Genomic DNA, 17,900 nt, shown 5'->3' on the forward strand with positions numbered 1-17,900 from the left:
TTCATCTGTAGTGAATGGGCTGGGAGCCAGTGTTTATAAGGTGGAAAAGAGAACCCTCAGGAGGTAGGGCTGGAGGGTCCTGATGGATAAGTCAGGCAGCTCTTCTCTGCGCCATTCCCCTACCTCACTCTACCCCAGGCCCAGAATCCCTGAGAGTCCAGTCAAAAAGGGAATATGGGGTGGAGGGTGGGAAAGCTGAGCAGGACCACAGGCTTAGGTCTGTGAAGCAGGGAGGGCCAGGGCTGGGCTCTATCCCAGCTCTCAAGCTCTGACCTTCTAGAATAAGCTGAATCCTGGGGACCACAAGGGAGGCCTACTGATTCCCACCTCCCAAATGCCTAGGACAGAGTGGTAGGACTCGGGTTGGGATCTCCCAAGGGTATTATAAAAAGCTAAAACCATTAAAAAATGCCCTGGGGAGAACTGCTTTCAGCATCTTGTCTCTCCAGGTGATCAATCTCCCCGGGGCCCAGCAGACAGGGCGGAAGGGGGAGGCTGCAGCCCCTCTCTGATAGGATGGGGCCCAGAGAGGGGGGCCCATTAGCACCATGCAATGTTGGGGCATCCCTGCAGTCTAACTGACCCCTGGGCAGGGGTCCCCCAGAGCTGGAGTACCCACTTGCTAAAGCTTCTGTATCCCTGCCCCTTTTTCCTGACAATAACAAAGGTGACCCCTGCAGGGGAGGGAAGTGAAGGGGAGGGGAGGGGAGGGGAGGGGAGGGGAGGGGAGGGGAGGGGAGGGGAGGGGAGGGGAGGGGAGGGGAGGGGAGGGGAGGAAGGCTTGACATTCATGCAAGAGTCTCATCTGGGATCCCAGAATCTTCGTACCACATACTGGCCCAACAGAACCACAGCCAGAGCTATCAGCACATTCCGGATGGGACCATTGCCTAAGTCCAGGGCTGCAACCTGCCAGGAGAGACAGGGTGGTGACAGAGGGGTTAGAGGGGTTGGCAGAGCATACAACCCCCCGCCCCCGTCCTGGGGACAGAGCAGGTCTGGGAGGGGCAGCTCCTGCAGCACATGTGGCCAGCCCTCAGGCACTCACCCAGCCGCCCCTCTGTGCAATCCACCGGGCGATGCAGTGCTTCAGCATGAAATCTGCCACGAAGCTGGTCACGTGGCCCAGGAAGCCAGTCAGGCCATGCTGGTAGACGTGCAAGGCCAGGCGATAGCCAAAGCCTAGGAGAGCCACCACGCGGCCCCAGTTGATGCCGCTCTCAAACAGGCTGTAGGTAAAAAAGCATCCCATATTGTCTGTTGAGGACTCCCAGGAGGCAGCAGGCTGTTGTCCCTCTTCAACCCCCTGTACCTCCCACCCCTCTCCCAACTGGAAAGCAAAATGGCTTAGCTGTGAATCCAGGCCACAGAGGCTGCCCCAGCCTGGCCTTGATTTGGAAAAAGCTTGGTTCTCTGTGAAAGGAGAAAGCTCAGAGGGCAGCTGAGCTGGATGCTGCCACCAGGGTGTGGCCCTGAAGTCTACAGGTGCAAAGTGGCATGGAGATGGCAGAGGGCAGAATGAGCAGATGGAGGCAGCAGGGAGATTACCTGTGGGTGTTGCTGCTGGCCTGGCAGCCCGAGGGACAGCCGAGAGAGAGACAGAAGAGGAGGTTAGGACAGGTCCCAGAAACACAGTGGTGGGGGTGGGAGTGGGCCTCCAAGGACAGGGGCAGGACATTAGCACCAACTCTAAATCTATCACTTACTCCTAGCTTCACCCTCAGCTTCAAACCTGCATTGACATGAACCTCCCTCACTCAGATGGTAACAATAGCTAGCGATTCCTAACTGTGGACGGTGCTATAAGCATAATTTCCTCATTTTACAGATGAGAAGACTGAGGGCTAGGAAGTTTCACAAAACCAGTAAGCGGCAAAGCTGGAATCTGAACCTAGCTTTGGGCTCTCTAACCACTACACCAGATTGCCTCATAGATGTCATATTATACTAAATGGAAGCCATTCTTAGGGCCTGGTAGAGGTTAGCAACCTTACCATCTTCTGTGTGGAACATGGTTCCAGACTGGAAGGAGGGCTGTTTTACAGCTAGGCTGGGGAGCTGTGGGAACATCCCCACTCATGGCCTCTCTAAAGTTCTTGGTCTAACCAGTCAAGTCCTCAGTGTCAGAGCTCAAAAGATGAGGAGTCTGAGGCCCAGAGAGAGCAAGACAGGTAGCCAAGGCCAGTAGTGAGTTAACAGCAGATCCAGGACCGGAGACGGGTCTGCTGACACTGTTAGAGGAACCCATCACATGGGTAGGGACACAGCGTGTAGTGACAGGAGAGCAGGGAGGCAGTGGCTGGAATGCATGGAGAGGGGGCCGCGCTACCTCGAGGCAATCTTGATGAAGTACTGGGAAGCGTTCTGTGGTGTTGGCTGCAGGTGCTGCAACATGGTCTGGAACTCCACATCGTAGCGCCGGTTGATATCATCCCCGATGATGGCAAGCTGCCGACCCACCTGCCCCATGACACTGGAGGGACGGGAGGCAGGTGGGTGAACAGACAAATGGGCACACAGCACACAGTAGGGCTGGCCTCACAGCAAAGCGTTTCTGCTCAAGACACCCTGGCCCTGTGCACCCCTCCTTGGAGGTCCCTGACAGAGTTCTCAGTACATGAAAACTGGGCTCAGGGGCAATGAGCAGGTGTGGGCTAAAATAAAATGGCGCAAGGTCCCAGATGGGTGTGGGAACCCGAAATGAAAAAAGAGCAACAATGGGAGAAGGACAAGTCTCCCTAGGCCTCCCCAAGTCCAGAACTTACCCATTGACCCCGGGTGGGCCCCTCCTCCCTGATGTCCCTGTGGGCCCCGGGGTCACTGCTCACCTGTTAGGCTCCAGGGGCAAGGAGACCATCTCCGGGTCAGCGGGTGTGGCCGCCCCTTCGGCCTCCTGCTCCTGCTGATGGCGGTAAAAGACGTAACTGCGGAAAACATCCTCCGCGTCCCTGGCTACCTGCACCTCTGAGGATCAAAGCTGACAGTCAGGGAGGGAGAGCCAATCCCAGTACCCCACCCTTTGTGGGTTCTTCAAGGCTAGTGGTCCTCTCCTGGGAACAGAAATGTCCCTACTCCCACCCCTTAGTTAATAAAAAAAACCATTACCGTCAAGCCTATTCTGACTCATAGTGACCCTATAGGTCAGAGTAGAACTGCCCCATAGGATTTCCAAGGAGCAGATGGTAGATTTGAACTGCTGACTTTTTGGTTAGCAGAGGAGCTCTTAGCCACTGGCTCCACCAGGGCTCTCACCCCTTAGTTAACATCTAGTAAACATTTAGTGGGAAGTGTGGTGGTTAAGAGCTTGGCTGCTAACCAAAAGGCCGGCAGTTCAAATACACCCGCCGCTCCTTGGAAACCCTATGGCGCAGTTTCTACTCTGTCCTATAGGGTCACTATGAGTCAGAATCAACTCAATGACAATGTGTTTTTAAACATACAAAAAAAAACCCTCTAATGCTTACTCTGCTGGGTACTGTCCAGACAGACACTTTTCATTTAACCCTCACAACAGCCCTTTGAAGTAGGTGATCCCCACTTTACAGATGGGGAAACTGAGACACAGGGCGTGTAAGTAACTTGTACAAGATTACACAGCTAGAACAAGCAGGGGAGCCAGGCTATAATCACAGGCACTTGGGCTCCCGAGTATTTTGGTGTATATAAGGTACCCATACCTGTGGCTCCAGAAACATGAGAAACACATTTGAAACTGTGGCTTTGGGCCTAGAAAAGTCAAATAGGGAAATAGGGACAGAGCTGGGACCTAGACTTGTGTGGTAGACCCTGAGCTCCAGGCTTCCCTGACCACCCCCTTGGAAGAGGGAGGGAGGGCACCCATCTTACTTCTTCCCCCAAAGTCACCACAATTGCTCTCCCTGTTTAGCTGACCTGACTCGATGATAAGCCAATTTACTTCCTTCTTTCTCCTCCTGCAAGGATACAACATCCACGCCCCATTCTTTCCTCCTTCCTCAGCCCCTGATTCCACCCCTCTGCCCCAGGATGGCGCTGTGCCCATCTTCCCATTCACTCCCTGGCCACTCTCAGCCTCTGGAGCCTCCCCCGCCAAGACTCCTCCCCTTCCCAGGGCTTAAACTTGACTGCAGCTCCAGCTTCTGAGCTCAACAGGCCACCTGCATTGGGCAGGGAGATACTTTTGGCCTTTCTCCAAGGTGGGGAAACTGAGGCTGGAGAGCCTGCCCACAAGTCCTGGCCCTGTCCACTTCCACTCTCTCCATGCACACAGACAGCCCTGTGGTTATGTGATGAGTGATGGAGGGGGCAGGAAGATCATTACCAGAAGTGGAGGGTGGAGTAGAGTCTCCACAGTCCTGCCCGGGAGGACCCGGGCCTTGCCCAGATGCCATTTTTCAGGTTCTAGTGGAGGACAGCGTCAGCCTGTGGGGACGGGTGAGAAAAAGCAGAGATAGGGATGAGCAGGGGTACTAACTGCGGATTCCAGAGAGGTTCCCAGGCCACACAGCAGGGAGGGCTCCCCCACTCCTGGAACAACCCCCCAGCCCTTGCTCTAGCCACTTCTTATCCCACCACCGAGGGTCCCTGTGGAGTCTGCTGGGCAGAAGCAGAATTTATCAAGCATTTTAACTGGTAACCCTGAATAGATGGTGCGGTGAGAGAAGTGAGGCAGCCAAAGACATGCCGAGTGTGTGGTCAAGATTCACGCCCAGCTCTCTGCACCCTGGTGTCCTCAACGGGCACCCAGGGCCTCTGGGGAGGGTGTGGCTGCTGCAGCGGCCTCGTGGAGCTCAGTCCCATTTCACCTCAAGTGAGACTAGTTCTTCCAGCTGCTCCTGGGACCTCCTGTACCCTACCCAGCAACGCTTACCACAAGCTTGCCACCTCTAGCCAATGACCCATGAAGTTCTTCTCGGAGGCCCTACTTCCCCCTGGCCAGTCAGAACACACCTGTTTTCCAACTCAGGCTATCTAGCCCCAAACATTTCCTGAGTGCCTACTATATACTCCTACCACTTATGAGCACTTGCCTGGTATTGGGCGTTGAAAACTCACATTAACCCAGTGAGGTAAGTATCATTGTACCCATTTCACAGGTGGGAGAAGTGAAGCATGGGGTGGTTAGCGCCACATAGCTAGTCAAGGAAACTCAGGTTGGTTCTCTGAATCTCTGTGAGTTCATAAACTCAACACTCATTGGAGATTTATTTTCCAGTCTGTGGACCTGAGAGGGTGTCCATTTTCCCTTTACCTCCTGCCTATACCCTCCCAACTCCTGCCTTGGAGTGAGCTGAAGAAGCAGGGCGTTCCTCACAGCCCCCACCCTGCCTCACACCACGCACCCACACCACACAGCTGCCCTCCTGCCCCAATTTCCCCTTTGCCCAGTCCTGGTCACAGGGCTGCTCTAGCGATCTGCTCTGTGAAGCCTGTTTGTGAAGAAAGAGCATTTCCTGGACCGAGCTTTCACTTTCAGTTTGTACCCCCTTCCAGGACCCCATTTTCCCTGAAGATGCCTCCATCACCCTGGTGAGAATGACCCATCCTCCTGGCCCTGAGGAGGGCTGCTCCACCCAGAGCCAAGCACAGCAGCCCCCTCCTCAGGGAGGGCCTCCGTACCTTCACCTTCCTCCCTCTCAGGCCTGGGGCCATCTTTTCCCAGGAGCCCTCCAAGAAGGGAATGGGCAAAGGTTGATCACCTGTGCACTCAGTTCTCCACCCCTCCACTTTCTCAGGGACACACCTAAGGCAGACCCCCCTCTCCTATGCCCGGGGGCACCAGGCCTCCTTAAAGCAGGCCTTTGCCTGGCACAACCCCATCCGGGCAGCTTCTTACTGGATAAGATGGCTTCCCTCCCCTCTGGTCCCTGAAACCTGGCATCCCAAGACCGCAGGACAGGAGGATGCTGACTGCACCTCCAACCCCCTCTATCACCACCCCAGGGGTTCACTACCAGGAGCAGGCGAGTCCTCAGGGTCAGCAGTCTGCATCAACCTGGGCCTACCCCCGTCCCCCATTCCAAGTGGCCCAACTTCCTGGTAAGGGGAGTCCACTCTACCCCCACCTCCTGGGCTTGCTGCTACTGACTCTGGCCGAGTGTTCCCCAGTGGAGATGCCTGATCAGGCCTCAGACCCAGTCTAGGGCTCCTGGATGGCAGGAACCGCCCTGAAAGTTCTCTCCGGCTCTTGACCTTGGCTCTGACCTCCACCCCCACCCTCCAGACTGCTAAGGGTCCCAGTTCTCTGGCATCCGGTTTTCCAGCACCCCAGGGCCACAGCAAGACGGGAAGCCATCTAAGGGTCAGCAGCACGGAGCCCCAGCACAGCCAAACTCTCAGCGGAGTTTGGTGGAGCCGTGGAGGCAAGCCCTGAAGGCCTCCCCTTCCCCATCCACCTCCTCAAAAGCTCCCTGCCTCACCCTGGGGCTGGGGCTGGGGCTGGGGCTGGGGCTGGGGCTGGGGCTGGGGCTGCAATGAGGGCGTTGGAGGGGCAGTACCTCCCCAGCTTACCTGCGCGGAGCCTGGCCTAGACTGGGGATGGCTCAGCAGGGACGAGGCCTGGGATCCCAAGGGGCCAGCGGCTGCTCTCTGGGGCAGGATGCCTGCCCAGGCCCGGCTTCCAGGAATGGAAGTCAGTGCATTCCCGGCGTCTGGATGCCGCCTCAGCTTGTCCCGTGGCCGAAGGACCCGCGCAGAGCTGCAGATCATAGAGGTGCGGGGCCGCGCTTGCTCCAATCAGCTCCCTCTAGAGGAAGTTCCTCTGTGGCCGCCGGATGCGACACCCGTTCTCAGCCTGGCTCCCAGGCCAAGGGCAGCTCCCGCCCCGCCCCAGATCCAGCCAGGATGGAGCGGCTCCCCTCTCCCACTGCTTTGTCTACCCCTGACTCCCTGGCTTTGTCTTGGTCTTTTACCCCTTCCATCAATCAACACCAATAAAAAAGCCAGGATGGCGAAGTTTCTTAAGCACCCACCCGTGTGCCATGCACTTTAGCAACCTCATTGTCTCATCACATCTTCTCAACATCCCTTTCGGGTACGGTCAGTGAACTCTGCCCATTTTAAAGATGAACAAACTGAGGCTCAGCTGGTATATGGTACTCCCCCAAGGTCACTGAGCTGGGTTTATAATCAGGTCTGTAGGTGCCGCGGGGAATAATAATAATAAATGAGATTCAACCGATGCGCCAGCACCTTAGATACAAAACCCTGACGATCACAGGCAGGTAAACAGAGATGAAAACATGGTGAGGTCTGTGCTGCCCTCTGGGCATGCGTGAGCTGGGTGCTAAGGGGGCAGAGAAGAGGAAGGACGCATACTGTCTGGCATCAGGAAATGGTTCTCAGGGACAGGGCAAGCCCAGAAAGCTGGCTGGGTGGAGGTATGGGTAGAGTCCTCGACAGCGCCCTGCCCCATTCTGGGGATCCTAGTCCCTCCCAGCCTCTCCTGTTCACTCCCACCAGGCCTCCTGGGGCTCTCACCAAGATCCCCTCCCCCAAGTCTTCATCCCCCCCCCAGCCTCCTCAGACCCCCTGTCTCATCACCCGCCTGTCCCCTCTGCCCCTAACTACTCTCCCACCCACCCCATGCCCTACCAAAGTCACCCTCCCCACCCCACCCCCCACCTGACCTTTGCCTTCTAGAACTCCTGGAAGTTTCTAACTGGAAGTTTTCATTTGAAAACTCCTCCTGTTCTTAAGCAGTTGGTCCTGGGGTGACCACTAGGGCTCCTCCCTCTGAGTCAGGGTCCCCTTCAGGATGGAGGCCCCAGCTCCAACCCACCGACCCCGAATTTTGGGCCACTCCTCCATGTTCCGCTTTTTCCGTAACCTGATGAGGAGCAAGAGCAGCCCAAAGCGCTCTAACAAGGGTCTAGCAAGAGGTGGGACGTGTCCCTCTCAAGAGCAGGATGCCGTCCACGTGATGGATCGCCAGGGCCAAGAAGAGAGCAAGATCGAGCCACCCTCCATGCTGCCTGATGCCCTCATGGTAGCCACTCCCAAGGGCTCCCTGCACCTGCTACTGCATGATCCCTCATGCCTGGGGGTGGGGGATATGTGGCCCCAGACCCTCACCCCCATGGAGATCCTGCAGGTGCTGGCCCAGGGCAAAGAGGTGAAGTCGGTCCTGCCCAGAGGAAGTCAGGAGGTGCTGGGCAGCCTGTCTGAGAAGGAGGAGGAGGAAGAGAAGAACGAGGCAGCAAGGCAGGCCTCTGGGGATACAGGGGCCTCGGGCAGGTAAGGGGCTGGGGCTGTGGGTGGTGGCGATGGGGGAACCCTGGTGGGGAAAGGGCCTGGGATGTAAGATGGTGGAAGGATATGGGCCTGAGATAGGGGACCTAAGTTGAGCAGAGTCCAGGAACGGTAGTCCTTAGATGAGTAAAGGGCTGAACAGGGGCTGGGTATGGGGGCTGGGCGGTTAGGGGGTGGGGGAAGGAGCCAGGGATTAAAGGTAGGGCCAAGGTATGGAAGCATCAAGTGAGGGGAAGAGCCTGGAATTGGGGGGTTTGGGTGGGGGAGGAGGCAAAGACAAGGGTTCCCCCACAAGTGAGGGGGATGGGGGCACCATGAATGAAAGAGGGAGGGGCCAGGTCCCCTCAGCTCCGAGGAGCTGATGTGCCAGGGTGGTTGGGGCTCCCACTCCTGCTCCACCCTCCTTTTCCAAGGCCCACTCAACTCTGCCCTCCCTCCCCACCCTCTCTCCTATTTCCCAACCCCATGTGAAGAAGCGGAGACATACCTCCCCACACTCTCCTTACATGACTTTTGGGAAGGGATAGCCCCCCCTATGACAAAGACCCCAGAGGGCAGAACAGGGGGCTGCTGGGAGAGGGAGAACGGAAGGGGCTGAGTAGGGTGTGTCAGAGAGCCTTGGGGGAGGTTGGGGCACCCCCTGCCATATTTCTGGGCCCTACTCACCTCCCCCACCTGACTGTGGTTTGGAATCAGGATTGCCCAGGCTCTGGAGGTGGAGCAAGAATGCCTGCAGAGGGCCAAGACCTTTACCAGGGAGGAAGAGAAAGAGTATCTGCTTGACGGTGAGTGTGGCCCTCTTCCTCTAGGACTTCTCAGGGGTGTAGGGCCCGGCAGGACACAGGACACAGTCTGAGGAGACACTGGAGCCAGACTGCCTGGGTTTGAATCCCAACTACCTTGCCAAACTGTGTGATAATGGCAAGTTTCTCAACCTCTCTGTCTCAGCCTCCTCATTTACAAAATGGTCATATAATAGTACCTATCTCGGAGGGCAGAAACCCTGGTGGCGTAGTGCCGAAAGGTTGGCAGTTTGAATCTACCAGGTGTTCCTTGGAAACTCTATAGGGCAATTCTACTCTGTTCTATAGGGTGGCTATGAGTTGGAATCGAATTGGTTTTGGTTTTATCTCAGGGTAATTGCAAAGATTAAATGAGATGTTATTTGTAAAGTGCCTAGAATTGTGCCTGACACATAATTGGTGTTTGCTAAAGAAAGCAAAGAAACCCCACTCCCAGCTCAGGCCTCCCACATCCCTACCCTCCTGGGCCACCCCCTACAGCCATCAGCCTGGCAGTGACTGCTGTTCCTTCACAGGAGACCTCAAGCTGGCCTCCTCAAAGGCAGGGATGACTCCCTGGAACCACCTCCTCAGCTTGTACAAGCAGCTCCAGAAATCAGCCATGGCCAAGGTCTGTGGGACCAGCCTGGGGTGGTAGGGGTGGGAGTGAGGCCCCAATGGGTCCCCTCCCCCATGCCCAAATCTGGCTTGGGCCCAGGGACAGCAGTCCCTTTTCTTAACCCTTTGAGAGCTGTTTCCTCCCACTTCCTGTTGAATCTGGGGAGGGAGGCTGCAAGTGTGGGCCCTGGCCCTCCTCACTTACTCAGAGACCTGGCATCCTTCCAGTTTCCTCTCAAGGTCGGCTTGCCCCCAGAGAAGGATAAAGGGGAGGAAGAGGAAGTGGAGGAAGAGGACAGCTTATTTAACCTCTGTGTCCCAGGCATTGTCACCCTCCAATCACCACTGCATAAGACTTTTAGGTCAACGGATACAGTGGGTAAGTGTGGTGCCCCCTCCTCCCCTCCCAACCTGCCCCTTGGCCCAGGGAGCCCCCCGTTGGCCAGAGGCTCAGAAGTGCAATACCAGTTCTGACCACCAGGTGGTATCAGAGGACCTAAGATGATCGCCCCAGACCGGCGATCCGTGTGTTACCTCGGTGTGGCTGGGCTGGGTCTCGCCGGAAGGAGAAAGGGCCTCCTCCCTCCTGGCTGAGAGGCAGTGATGGGGGTTGTGATTGAGGCTGAGGCTCTTGAAGCGCCACCCTTTCCTCAGCCTAGATCGGGTAGCCCATTGCCTTGTAGCTACTTTGGAAAGCCACCTCCATCCCTGGTTTTCCCATCATGCGTTGCTGTGTCCCCCCCCCCCGCCCCCGCAGCAGCCTAGACATGGGGAGCAGTTGGTTTAGTGGTAATAACATAATACGATAAAATTATTGTTGGCACTTACGTAACTGTTACTATGAGCCAGACCCTATTCTAAGTACTTTTCACATGATGCCACATTGCAACTTCATGAGGTAGGTCCTATCATTATCTCCACTTCACAGTGAGGAAACTAAGGAGCAGAGAGCTTAAATAACTTCTCCAAAGTCACACAGCTAGTATGTGGCAGAGCTGGGACTTGAACCAGGCAGTTTGGGCTCTAGATCTATGCTTTTGAGTTTGTGGCTGGAGGGAGGGGGGCAGATGTCTGCCCTCCTACATGTCTTCAGGCTTTGCAGGAGGGAATCTGTGGAAAGTGAGCTTCCTGGGGAAGGCAGGGTGGTGGGGAGATGGTATCTGGCTGGTTCCAGGTAATGGAAGAAGAAAGAGCTACAGACCAGAGATCGAACAGGGGTGGGATGAGATTTGGAGAACAGGAACCCCCTTCTCTTCCTTGGGTCCCCAGCAGGTTGCTCCCCTCTTCTCCTGCCTCCACCCCTCCCCGCCCACCTCTCCGACTTGACTCGCAGGTTTCGTGGAGTCAGAGTTGAAGAAGCTTCTGGCTGTGCAACGGGAGTCCCGCCTCTGGAAGATGGGCAGCAAAGAGGGCCGGGAGCTGCTGGCCCAGCCAGAGATCACCCTGGAGGAGGCGGGCGTTGTGGATGGCCAGGTATGTCTAGCCCATCCTGACCTCCAGCTCTCTGCTTGCGGGCACCAGAGATAGTGGGGTTGGAGGCCTCTCATCTTCACAGGGCCTTGCCCCTGGCATCAGTCTACACTTTGGGGAGATATAACCTCTGCTTGGTGATGGTGTTTCTGAGATTAGGACCCTGGTCCCCTGCACTTGAGTGTGTGTGTGTGGCACACCCACTCACACACTTTTCCATCTATCTTTTTGTCTCTCACTGACCCAGATGTCCATTTTTAAGTCTTAGCTTTGCCTCGCTTGCTGTGTGGGCTTGGACAAGTCCCTTCACCTCTCTGGGCCTCAGTTTCCTCATCTGTACAGTGAGGGGATTTTTCCAGACAGGCTGTAGGGCTTTTCTGTGCATCTGTAATTCATATAATGTTGCTGTTTTTCCATTCTCTGTCCCACTCCCGCGCAGTTCCACAAACACACATAGATGCACTGGGTGGGTTTGAGGACCGCCGTCCTGCTCACCCTCCCCGACATCAGCCTTGGGGCTTAAAGATTAAGCTTCTCTGAGTGCACATTGATGGCTCTGTTGTTAGAAAACCTGTCTGTGCCTTTTTTGAGCTCAGTTCCATTTCATTCATCAGTTCAGTCTTTCATTCAGGATTTGCCCCTCTTGGTCCATGTAGCTGAGAAAAGGCAAGAGCATAGGGTTCAGAGACCAAGTTCTTTGGTCAGAGTGCCTGTTCCGCCTGACTTGCTCTGTGACTTTGAATATAGGCCTTGGTTACTCCACCTGCAAGGATCTGGGAGATGAAGAGTATGTAGCCATAGCTGTAAGGACACTCCTGGTGCCAGGGATTACGATCTTCTTACTCTCACTCCTTGGGGGTAATGGATACAGAAAGGCATCCTACTCGTTGTCCTAACCCTGCCCTCACGCCTGTCTCACAGGAGCCCCCTCTACCGTGCTGAACAAGCTGCGTCACCTCACCCACAACCGCACAGAGCAATAGCTCTGACAGGGCCTTCTCACTGTTCCCTTTTCAGGGTTCTGATTCTTTCAGTCTGCTCTCATCCCTCCCTGCTCCTCCAGAACCACTTTCTAAGCCAGCCTGCCTGCTGGCGGTGGGAACCTAACCCAGTCCCAGTGGTCACAGCTCTGGGGTAGCGTGTGCAGTATTGGGGGGCCTAGGGAGTTCCTAAGGTCCTTGGGTGGTACCAAGTGATTTGCAATCAGCTGCTAACCTCAAGATTTGTGGTTCAGACCCACTCAGTGGCACTGCGGAAGAAAGGCCTGGTGACCAGCTTCCGAAAAGATTACAGCCAAAGAAACCCTATGGAGCAGTTCTATTCTGTAACACATGGGGTCACCATGAGCTGGAATCGATTTGACAGCAATGGGTTTGGCTTTTTTTTTTTTTTTTTCAGGGAGTCCCTGGGTAGTGGCAAGTGAGGGCCCAGCCCAGTCCTCACTTTGGAGACAGAGCTGCCTCAGGAATACCTCTCTCCCTTGGGTGTTTCAAGGGTCCTGGCCTCATCATCCCCTCCCCCCACTCTCTCTGTATCTGCCCTCAGGGACATCAAGCTGAGGGGGAAGGAAGTCCCTCCCCACCTTTGGGGAATGCTGGGGACCTGGGGGAGGGGCACTGAGGCAGCTGAAGCACCACCCTAAACTGGCGGGGAGGGCACCAAGCCTCCTTGGCATGGTGTCCAGGACAGCGGTGAAGGAAGGGAGGGGTTGGCTGTGGTACCTGACTCCTGGAACTTCCAAGGAGTTCCCGTAAGTTGGAGGGAGCTGGGTCAGCTGTGGGGATGTGGGGAAGGTCTAGAAAAGGTGGTTCTGGGAACTTGTCACTTGGGAGTAGATGGGAAGGTTATGGGGTGCAGAGCAGGGCCGGGAGGGAGCCCGAAGAAGCTGAGGCATCTTCCTTCACCCCTTCTGCCCCCAGCACCTGCTGCTCGAGGAGATGGACGAGATGGGGAACTGGCCTCCAGAGTGAAGCGGGCACTGGCCCTGAGTCTGCCCTGCCTGGGATGTGTCCCCCTCTTCTTAGGGCATGTCCAAGGAGCCCCTAGGGCCAAGTGGTCCTGGAATGACCAGTGTCCTTGTGTCTGCAGGGTGGGCCAGCCCAGCACTGCCCCACCATTGGATCCAGGCCTGCAGTGTTGGTAATAAAAACCCAGTTTGCTTTTGGCGGCTCTTCTGTCTGTCTTTGGACCCCACCACTTCATCCTCAGCTTCATCCAAGCCCAGTCTGTCCAGGATCTCAGTCTAATCCCCAGTCTGTACCCTGGGGGCTGCCAGGGTGTGGCTGCAGAGCCCTGGTCTCCGGTGGGATCTCTGCAGCAGGGCCCTGGAGCCAGGAGGACGGGAGGTAGGGTGGGCCCAACATGGGAGTGGGAGACAGCCCACCTCCAGATTGCCAGGGAGGCCCTGCTGCCCACAGTCCTGCGCTTGCTGGGAGGAGCTTCCCTGACATCCCTCCCTCCTCGAGTTCCCCAAGTTCCCAGGCCATGTTTGTGGCCTCACCAGGAGGATCCGGGAATTCTCTGGCAGGAAGTTCCTGCCCAGCTAGCTAAGGGACAAAGCCAGGAAAGCAGCGGCCCTGGGACCCTGGGGACCGCCTCAGCTATTTAGGGCCCCTGACTCAGGAGGCCTGGGCTGGGAGAACAGACGACAGGTCCCTGGGGTTGATGCAGGAGGGGCGGGTCCCAGGCTGGAGCAACCATCCTTTGCAACCCCATGGTTGGGGGGGGTAGTCCTGGTTTAGACACCAGGGGGCACTGTTTGTCAGGAGGCTCTGCTGACCTCCCTGTAAACCTGTTGCTTTGGAGGATGCCCAATTCCTCCCCTCTGCCTGGGTGCAGGCCAAGCTTCTAAGCATATATATGAAAGAGAGCAGCACTCCTGTTTATGGTAGCTTGTCTGACGTTCCCCACTGACCCCTACCACGTCCTTCATTACTGTGTCCAATCTGAGGACTGCTGCAGAGCTGAAGTTCAATGTCAGAACATGGCTGCCATTCTTAATAATTACTAGGATTGATAGCAACAAATGTTTGCTGGAGAGATGAGCCCATAGCCACATGCTTGGGTTGAGGTGGGGAGCTGTACACACCTGGCCCCAGCCCAGCCCAGCCCAGTGAAGCTGGAAGTCCCCTCCACCCCTCAATCCGGGTGGAGGGTGGCAATCAGAAGGGGGAGGGCTCAGAGAGGCTATCATCTCTTAAATGGGGCTGAGGGCTTTCTCCTGGGCTTCTTGGCCAGAGTCAATGGAGTCCTTGACTCAGTTTCTGAGCTAGGGGCTGGTGGAAAGACCCATCTGGACTGTCCCCCTGAGTCAGCTGGGAGGTGGCCTTGTGACCAGATGACTCACCTGTGCCCTAATTGTCCTACTAACCATTTCCTCCAAGAGTGCAGGCTGTTGTGTGTGTGGGCGGGGGGTGTTAATTTTTATTGTGTTTTAAGTGAAAGTTTATAAATCAAGTCAGTCTCTCATACAAAAATTTATATACACCTTGCTTTTTTTAATATATTCCTAATTGCTCTCCCCCTAATGAGACAGCACACTCCTTCCCTCCGCTCTCTCTCCTTGTGTCTATTCGGGCAGCTTTGGCCCCCTCTGCCCTCTCATCTCCCCTCCAGCCAGGAGATGCCCACATAGTCTGATGTGTCTACTTGATCCAAGAAGTTCATTCCTCACCAGTATCATCTTCTATCCCACAGTCTAGTCCAACCCCAAAGAGTTGGCTTTGGGAATGGTTCCTGTCTTGGGCTAACAGAAGGCCTGGGGACCACGACCTCCGGGGTCCTTCCAGTCTCAGTCAGACCATTAATGGGGGGGGTTGAAGGGTGGCCTGTGGGCTCCATGGGTACACCTGGCCCCTGCCCCAGCCCACATGGACATAGCACTCACTCTGGCCCCGCCCCCTGTTTATGGGCCCCATGGAGAGAACACCTCTCCTTCTGATCAGGCCTAGGCTGGAGAGGGAATCCCAGGCCCCGAGCCCCCCAGTACAGAGCTTCTGCCTATCCTGTACCATTGCCCCCTGGGTCAGGCTTGCCTCCTGGGCCTATCTGGGCACAGGAAGGCATAACACAGGATTGAGGTAGGCTGGGCCCCTGCTGGCAGCTCAGGATCCTTGACTTCTTTTGAGAATAAAGTGGTCACTCAAGCCACCTCAGCTTCTGGGCTGTGGCCACCCCATTTCAGGGACAGGAGCATCTCAATCTCAGAGCCCACAGGGTGGGGGCTGCTGGGTAGTGAGCAGAGCAGAAACTTTGGTTTTACTACCTGGGACCCAGGCTGGTCCCTCCCTCCTCTGCTCCTCATTTTTCCTTTCTGTCAGTGAGGAACAGGCTATCTCCAGTCCACTCCCAAGATTCCTGTGACTACAGAGGAGAGTGCCTCTGAGACCAGGAAGTGTGGCAGCTGGTCCTGTCGCTGTAGCAGGAGGGGGATCTGCGTGCACCACAGCCATGAGGGCTTGTTCCTGGCCTCACAGGGCTCCTGGGCTGGTTTCTGTGGATGGGCCTGGCCAGTCACTCATGGGTGGGATAGGCAGGGGCGAGGTGGCCCAAGGACCTGCTGTGGGGTCTAAAATGCCCCCAAACAATCAATCAGGTCTTAGGGTGAGGCCTTCATCCTGGAGAGACAACTGGTTTGTGGATCGGCAGGCCAGGGGGGTTGGGGGGGAGTGGTGGGGATCATGTACCATTTACCAGTGACTGAAGCTGATGGTGGGAGGCCCCGAGAGTGAGTGTAGAGGGTGGGTCTTGGGCTCAAGGCCAACATGGAGACAGGCCAGGCATGTCCGATGGGCCTCAAGGGAACACTGCAGACACATCTGTGGGTCAGACCTGGGAACTGGTTGTGTTTTAAAGGTGCCGTCCTCTCCTGGATGTACAGACAGCCAGGGTAGGGCTGCCAAGAACAGCTGTGCAGGCTGAAGGGCAAGAAAGATCTGAAACCCAGTCCGCTGGGCTCGGCTCACCAGCCATGCTCCCTTGCCAGTGTTGTGTCCACCTTGAGGGGGAGCCTTTTTCTAACTTGTCCAAAAGGGTCTATTGGGCTGGCAGTGGCCCTGGTCAGGCCCATGGAAGTTAAGTTGGGTCTTTATGTGAGGACTTGCCAAGTCTCTGTCACTGTCTGGGATTCTCTCTTCTCCTTTATCTATTGTCTCTCTCTATTGGTACCTGTGTGTTTCTGTCTCTCTCTCTCTCCCTGTGCTTCTCTGTGTGTGTGTGTGTGTGTGTGTGTCTGTCTGTCTGTCTGTCTTTTTCTCACTGTATCCCTGGTAGGACAGAGGTGAGAAAAGCAGTCCTTAGGTCCATCCTGAGGGTATTTTGGGGACTCACTGGTGGCTGAAAGGAAGGCAGTAGGTGGGGCCATCTGGGAGCTGGGAGTAGGATAGGTGGACCCAGGGAAATCTGGGCACATCAAAGCTGGAGGCCGTGGGATGCCCCTCCCTGGAGGCCCCTGGCCAGGAACCCCAGGGGGATGCTGCTTGGGTCCCCAACTGGGGTCACTGGTAGCCAGCTGGGGTGAGAGGGAAGGTAAAACTGTTATTATTTTCCAGCTGGGAAATGAGATGGAGATCAGGAAGGTAGAGGGAAGAGACTGGACTGGGTTGGAACCTCTGCTCTGACTCTGAGAAATGCATGTGACTGCAGACAGATCCCATGCCTCTCTGAATCTCAGTTTCCACATCTGTGAAATGGGCGGATCCCAGGCTTCTTGTGTGGGCTGAATGAAGTGCTGTATGACTCATAGAGGTTTCTCAAAGAATACATGGAACAAATACTTATTAAGCTCCTAGTACATCTCAGTTCTGTTCTGGGGACTGGGGAATAGAGAAGTGAACAAGACATACAAAACCTGCACTTTTTTGGAGTTTATATCATTACTATGGGGACAGGCAGTAAACAGTAATATTTCAGGGGTGACAAGTATATGAAGAAAAACGAAGGTGCGTAATGGGATAGAGAGACCCCAAGGATGCTGTTTTAGACAAGGGCATGGAATGGGAAAGGCCCCTCTGAGGAGGTCATATGTAGGCAGGGACCTGCAGGAAGTGAGGGAGGGAGCCATGAGGGAAAGGGCATTACAGGCAGAGGGAACAGCCAGTGCAAATGCCCTGAGGCAGGAGAAGGCCTGGGGTGTTTGAGGAAGGGGAAGGAGGCCTGTGCTGCTGGCCGGGAGTGAGTGAGAGGGGACTAACAGGAGGTGAAATCAGAAAGGAAGTTAAGAAGATAGCGTACTTTGGCGGCCAGGCATTTTTTAGGATGCGGCTGTGAGGGGGTGCTTGACCACTAGGGGGCGCGCCTTGGCCCATTCGTCCGTGCAGAGGTCAGCTAACTAGTCTCTTCCGGCTTGGGTACCTCCGACGCCCGCCCCACAGGGTGGAGCGGGGGCCACCTGGGGCGTGGAGTCCAGGAAGGGGTTGTCGAAGGCACGTGGGCGGCCGGGTCACGCGTGGGCAAACGCAAAGGGAGGGCGGGAGGAGGCGGTTGGCAGCGGCAGGGCGCGTGCGCACCAAAGCACGGTAAATGCGTCCTGACTACGCAGCCTGGACTGTCCTGGGCTTCGGCTCGCCGAGAGTGCGCACCTGAGCCAGCGCGTGTCGGGACGTTTCTGCACCCTCTGGGCCCTCACTGGGATGGATGTCAGTGGAGCTCAGGGCTTCCTGTAGTGAAGGCAGTTTGATGTAAGTCGTCAGCAGACACGGATAAGACACATCCCTACCTTCATGAAGTTCACAGCCTGGTGGGGGAGGGGAGCAACAGGCTCATGCCATGAAAATAAAATTATGATGCTGTAATAGTTTGGGA

General features: G+C 55.9%; 2 protein-coding genes across 2 annotated transcripts; one reads left to right on the forward strand and one right to left on the reverse strand.

The window, feature by feature from the left end:
- Window positions 1-749: 749 nt before the first annotated feature.
- Window positions 750-6,734, reverse strand: BAK1 (BCL2 antagonist/killer 1). The gene is made up of 6 exons (XM_003421061.4): window positions 6,490-6,734; window positions 4,301-4,401; window positions 2,829-2,964; window positions 2,330-2,473; window positions 1,049-1,229; window positions 750-909 (listed from the first exon to the last, which is right to left on the reverse strand). Exons 2-6 carry the CDS (start codon window positions 4,368-4,370, stop codon window positions 802-804), a joined length of 639 nt encoding a protein of 212 aa, XP_003421109.1. The 5' UTR covers window positions 4,371-4,401; window positions 6,490-6,734; the 3' UTR covers window positions 750-801.
- Window positions 6,735-9,340: 2,606 nt separating this feature from the next.
- LOC135231248 (putative gametogenetin-binding protein 1) lies at window positions 9,341-17,497 on the forward strand. The gene is made up of 3 exons (XM_064284683.1): window positions 9,341-10,008; window positions 10,963-11,102; window positions 13,019-17,497. The coding sequence occupies exons 1-3, from the start codon at window positions 9,705-9,707 to the stop codon at window positions 13,067-13,069; spliced, it is 495 nt and encodes a 164-aa protein (XP_064140753.1). The 5' UTR covers window positions 9,341-9,704; the 3' UTR covers window positions 13,070-17,497.
- Window positions 17,498-17,900: the final 403 nt, after the last annotated feature.

The sequence above is a fragment of the Loxodonta africana genome, chromosome 1 (assembly GCF_030014295.1).
Source record: "Loxodonta africana isolate mLoxAfr1 chromosome 1, mLoxAfr1.hap2, whole genome shotgun sequence".
NCBI classification, from domain to species: Eukaryota; Metazoa; Chordata; class Mammalia; order Proboscidea; family Elephantidae; genus Loxodonta; species Loxodonta africana.